Genomic DNA, 5802 nt, shown 5'->3' with positions numbered 1-5802 from the left:
TGAGCCAGCTGTGCCCAGGTAGCCAAGAAGGCCAATGGCACCTGGCCTGTGTCAGCAATGGTGTGGCCAGCAGGAGCAGGACAGTGATTGTCCCCCTGTACTCAGCACTGGTGAGGCCACACCCGGAATCCTGTGTTCATTTTGGGCCCCTCAGTGCAAGAAAGACATTGAGGTGTGGGAGTGAGGCCAGAGAAGGGCAACAAGGCTGGTGAAGGGTCTGGAGCACAGGTCTGCTGAGAAACAGTTGAGAGAGCTGGGGGTGATTATCCTGGAGAAAAGGAGGCTCATGGCAGATAGGTTTTCTCTTGACAGTACCTGAAAGGAGGTTGTGGCAAGGCAGGGGTTTGTCTCTTCTCCACACAATCAGTGGTGGTACAATGGGAAATGGCCTTCAGTTGTGCATGGAGAGGTTCAGCCTGGATGTTAGGAAACATTTCTTCACTGAAAGATAGATTAGCTTTGGAATGGGCTACTCAGGGAAGTGGTAGGGTCACCATCCCTGAAAATATTCAAAACACAAGTGGAAATGGGCCTTTGCAATATGGTTTAGTGGGCATGGTAGCATTTGTTTGAAGGGATTTTATGATCTTGGTGGCTTTTTCCAACATTGATTATACTGTGATGATACTGTAAGGGGAAGAGGGAAAAGAAAACCAAAAATGTTATGTGAATGTCACCACTGTCACTTGGATATCTTCCATCAAAACTCTTATGAGGACTAAGGTTATGTATTCAATATTCTTCCCAGAAAATAAATAATGTAAACTCCAACTGGCAGAAGCATTCTACAGTATGTGTCACAAAATACTTTGATATACTTTTATTACTGTGATTTCATTTTCCTCTGGAGGAGAAGGACAAACAAGAACTGAACTTACCCTGTTTCATCAAGTTACCTGCACTTCAATAGCTTTTAAATGAGAGGAAGAAGATTTCTGGTTTTAGGAACATCTAATCTAGGATGTTCCCTTAGAGTTAATGAATTTTGATCCCTGGGCATGGTACCACTTCCCAGTTCTGAGGAATGGGGTGTTGCACAAGACTTGTGTGCAAGTATAAATGCAGGGAGGTGAGATGCCCTTCCCAAACCACAGCCCTGCACTGGAGGAATTGCCCTCAGCTCTCCCCAGCCCTGCAGCTGCCATCAAGGTAAGAGGCACACTCTGCACAGAGAACTGGAAGGCTTTCTTGGGCAGCTGCAGGGAAATAATGCAGGGGAAGGGAAGGAGGCTTTAGTGTTGGGCTGAGAGCTGCAGCAGAGCCGTGAGGCTGTGCTGTCTGCATGTGCAGAGCCTGAAGCCATCTTGCAGGGCATGAGGAGGAGATGGCTGCTGCAGGACAAACAAACCTTGCCAAGGGAGAGGGTGCAGGGGGCCAGTGGTGCACCATTGTGAGGGGTGAACATGAGAGTATTTTACAGCTTACTCTTGGGAATACACCTAAATCAGCACACACAACTAATTAAAATTAAACTAATTAATTAATTAAATTAACACAACTAATTAAAAGTGGGCAGTTGTGGTCACCTATCTCATTTAACCTTTTCCCTCCAAATACAAACTATTACATAAAGCCTTCACCATTTTCCAGCTGTTGTTACATTTATTCATTGTTAAAAATGCTTTACATTTTCTTTATTTCCACATGCTCTCCATCATTTTGTGTAAAGTCTTCTTACAAGCATTGTTTTCTCTCTTCCTTTTGTGCAGACTGTCCTCCAAGCCCTACAGCAAGAACTCTCATCCTCAGAAGTCTTACTGAGATGGGAAAAATCATCATCTATGAGCATGCCAACTTCAGGGGTGTGTCCAGAGAAATCACTTCTGACATTTCCAATCTGGGACGTTTGGATTTTAATGATATTATCTCCTCAGTGAAAGTAATTGGCCAGCCTTGGGTGGCTTATGAGCACATAAATTATACAGGCAGGTTACTGGTACTTGAGGAGGGGGAACATGACTATGTTGGTAGAAGCATGAATGACACAATCAGTTCTCTGCAGATGATCACTGAAGATCTGCATGATCCCCAGATCACTCTCTATGAGCATCCCAACTATCAAGGGAAGAGCAGGGTAATAAGACAAGCGACCAACCTGGCTGCAGGATTTGACAATGACATCATGTCTTCCCACAAAGTCCAGAGAGGTGCCTGGCTGCTGTGTGAGCACAGTGATGGAAGTGGAATTCAATACATTGCACGAGAAAAAGATAACCTTCCACATTACTCTGCAATCTACCTCAATGACAAGCTTTCCTTCCTGCGTCCCCTTCGCCCTGGCCGCTCTTATTAGAATGCAAATCCTCCAAAGCTGAGGAAGATGCAACACCAGCAAGAAATTTGAGATCTAGATTTCTCCTTCTGCTTGTGTAGCCTTTTTTCCCCTGGGAGCTCTCAGCTGTGCTGCACTGCAGATCTTTACTTCTCTATCCTGCCTTGCACTCTTCTCCTGCCCCATAAATGAAATGCTTGATCATATGAAAGTGTCCAAGCTAAGAGACATGCCAGGGATGTGTAACCTAATGCACCCTCAGCTGGCATTCCAAAGTCCTATGCTTTTGGATGCTGAAGCATTGTATGTTGTCTCTGTTGCTAAGTGAAACAGAAAATGTAAGTGGAGGGCCTGCATAGCTTTCTTTTTAATTTGTTTTACAAAAGTACTGTTGCCTCTGCCATTGTCTGTAATCCATTTTGCATTGGTGCCATTAAAGAATCTTTTACAATTAGCAGTGGGTCTGTTTTATGGATTTTTAGAATAGATAAATATTGCTCTTTCGTGGTGGGATATCTCTGTGTATCCAGAAAATGGTTCATACAGTCACTTGCATATTTTTCAAAGGATGTCTCCTGGGGAATTGTGTCCCTTTCCAGTTTTACTCTTCAGTAACAGTGAGTTCAGGCTTGACTCAACCAGTGCTAAAATCTGGATGAGCACATGGATAATTGCTGTGATCCTGGCCAAACTCTCCCATGCAGACTGTTCCTAAATATCAGCTGTTTGATTGTACCTCATACAATCAATCAGAGTGATGGGTCATGCTGGTGATACAGCCTTGCACTGCCCAAATCACATCATCAAACAGTAAGGTCTCCTAACTTTGAGCTGACTGATTGACTGATCCCATTGGAAACAACTATCTTGTGTTTTTAAACCTTCTTGATAAGGGAGGAGCTGTCTCTTATACACATCTAGATGTGTAGAGCTGACCTCCTGTTTGCCCTGATTTCCTTGCACTGCTCGCTGGGCAGGTCAGACAGGAGCTGCACTTGGCCTTTTTGAAGCTCATGGGGTGCCCATGGTGCTGCAGCAGCCCAGGCCCCTCAGCTCGGTGCCTTCCCTCAGCTCATCAAACACAGCCCCCAGCTCTGAGTCATCTGCAACCCTGCCCGGGGTGCCCTGGATCCCACTGCCTGTGCCCCTGAGGGAGATGGAGCACGGATGGTGCCAGTGGGGACCCTTGAGGGACACCAGTTGTTACTGGTTTCCACCGATCCTGACAAGGCCCTTCACGGCTGTGTGGCTGACAATTCCCTATGCCAAACTACTTCCTGCATTTTTCACTTCTGTGCTGGCATTTGGAGGCACATGGAGGACAGGGGGGTGACTGGGGACAGCCAGCACAGCTTCAGCAAAGGCCTGCCCTCCTGATGTGCAGGATCAGAGCAGGCTGGGGGATGAGTGGACTGCGAGCAGCCCTGCTGAGAAGGAACTGGGGACACTGCTGCAGGAAAAACTGGACATGACCCAGCACTGTCAGCTGGCAGCCTGGAAAGCCACGTGTATCCTGGGCTGCCAAAAGTGTAGTCAGCAGGTCAAGGGAGGGACTTCCTCCCCTGTGATCCACCATGGTGAGATCCCACCTGGAGTATTGCATGCAGCTCTGCAGGTTTTTACTGGGGCCTTTGAAACCTGGAGAGGGGAGATTTCAATTCTACATTGGGCAGTGTATTTTTGTGATGAGGGTGATGAGTCACTGGCACAGGTTGCCCAGAGAAGCAGTGCATGCTCCATCCCTCCAAGGCCAGGTTGGATGGAGCTTTGAACAACCTGGTCTAGTGCAAGGGATCCCTGCTCATGGCAGGGGTTTGCAACACGGTGGTGTTTGAAACCTCTCCCAGCCAAAATCATTCTGTGATTTTGTGATTCTAGGATGTGCAAATTCAACAATACAGTGAACTTTGCCATGGTTTCAGGTCCCAGTCTCCTAGTTTCATATTCCTCTTTTTACATCTACAGTACCTCTTTTGCAACACTTCTAAATTTTGAATATCAGCACAGTGAGTCTATACAGCTCCAATAACCAGCAAAATCCTGTGCTTTCCAAGGGTGACTGGTGAAGAAATCTACCATATCCTATTGTGTAGGGCTGTGTAGACAGAAGTCTCTGCTAAAGCTTTAGATTTTTACAGCTAAGGCTGGATGGTTTAAGGTTGTGGCATTAAAGGGTAGAAGAATCATGTCTTTGTAGCTGCTTCTTGGGCACGTAGTGGGTAACATCTGAAGGTTGTGAAGGACAGCAAAAGAACACCACATATGTGGAAGGAATTCAAGATTATGGAGTGTTTTCATACAAAGGAAAAACAAAAAAAAGATTTAAGCACATCCTTGTTGATGTTCTTTCTCAGTTTCTGACACTATAACCTGAAGCTTCTTGCAATGTCTCACTTTAAGGTGTAACATATTGCACTCTGCTGCACATTTTGTCTTTCCTTGGTAGTAGAAACATTTGTAATGATTGAGACCCTGTAGAAGAATTTGGAGAGAACTCTGATGTTGGGAAATGATATTTATAAAGGTCCAAGAAATAATCAAAGTTATTGCACACGTGACTTGATGACACTTTTTCATTGAAATTCAATAAAGGATGAAGTCAGACAGAACGTGACAAAGGCTTTTATATCTTCCTTAGAATTACTGACAGAAAGACTAATTCTGTAAGGGACTTCCCTAGTCCAAGGCCGCCTTCGCAGCAGAGCTACCTCCATACATTATCAGGTTATACAAGGCCATCTTCAAGAGATTTCTGAACAACTGCAAGGGTGGAGATTCCCCAGAGTATATGGCCCTTCTGCCAGTCTTGAAAACCCCTTAGAGTCATATTTTTTCCTTATTTTCAGTAACAGCTTCCCTGCTTGCAGATAAGACTCATTCCCTGGTGTCCTTTTGCTGTGCACTTCCCTTAGCCTTGTCTTTTCCATGGCTGAGAAACGTTTTCTGGATGAGGTCAGTTAACTTTAAATCACACCGCTAGAGACCAGAGAATCACAGAAACACTCTGTTGGAAGAGACCTTCAAGGTCATTGAGTCCAACCCATGCCCTAACACCTCAAATAAACCATGGCACCAAGGGCCGCATCCAATCTTTTTTAAACACATCCAGGGTGGTGACTCCACCACCTCCACAGGCAGACAATTCCAATAATTTATTACTGTTTCCATATAAAACTTCTTCCTAATATCCAGCCTATATTTCCCTTGGTGTAGCTTAAGACTGTGTTCTCTTGTTCTGTCAGCTGCTGCCTGGAGAAAGCTATCGACCCCCACCTGACTAGAGCAGCCACCTTTCAGTGAGTTGTGGAGAGTGATAAGGTCACCTTTGAGTCTCCTTTTCTCCAAGCTAAACAACCTCAGCTGCCTCAGTCACTCCTCACAGGGCTTGTGTTCCAATGTTGTGTAGTTTCCATACTCAGTCATACTGACAGGATAAAGCCACCAGCATACTTAATTCACCTCACAGCTGTCCCTGTGGTAAGCAGCTGACTGGACCCAATGGCAACCAGAGACCACTTCCAATTTCAATT

The 5802-nt window shown here is 45.4% G+C and overlaps 2 protein-coding genes across 2 annotated transcripts in view; both read left to right on the top strand.

Annotated features, from left to right (window-relative positions):
- LOC107202511 (epidermal differentiation-specific protein-like) overlaps positions 1 to 2726 on the top strand; it is a 29083-nt gene extending 26357 nt beyond the window's left edge. Inside the window, exon 2 of the mRNA XM_015623343.2 lies at positions 1710 to 2726. Coding sequence (XP_015478829.1) covers positions 1763 to 2293 — 531 coding nt within the window. The 5' untranslated portion in view covers positions 1710 to 1762 and the 3' untranslated portion in view covers positions 2294 to 2726. The remainder of the gene's footprint in view (positions 1 to 1709) is intronic.
- LOC107202446 (epidermal differentiation-specific protein-like) overlaps positions 1027 to 5802 on the top strand; it is a 10294-nt gene continuing 5518 nt past the window's right edge. The window contains exon 1 of the mRNA XM_015623231.1: positions 1027 to 1149. The gene's annotated coding sequence lies outside the window, so the exon portion shown is untranslated. The remainder of the gene's footprint in view (positions 1150 to 5802) is intronic.

This window comes from Parus major, chromosome 1 (assembly GCF_001522545.3).
Source record: "Parus major isolate Abel chromosome 1, Parus_major1.1, whole genome shotgun sequence".
NCBI lineage: Eukaryota > Metazoa > Chordata > Aves > Passeriformes > Paridae > Parus > Parus major.
The sequence above is the reverse complement of the archived record's forward strand: the minus strand, read 5'-3'. Positions and strand labels throughout refer to the sequence as shown.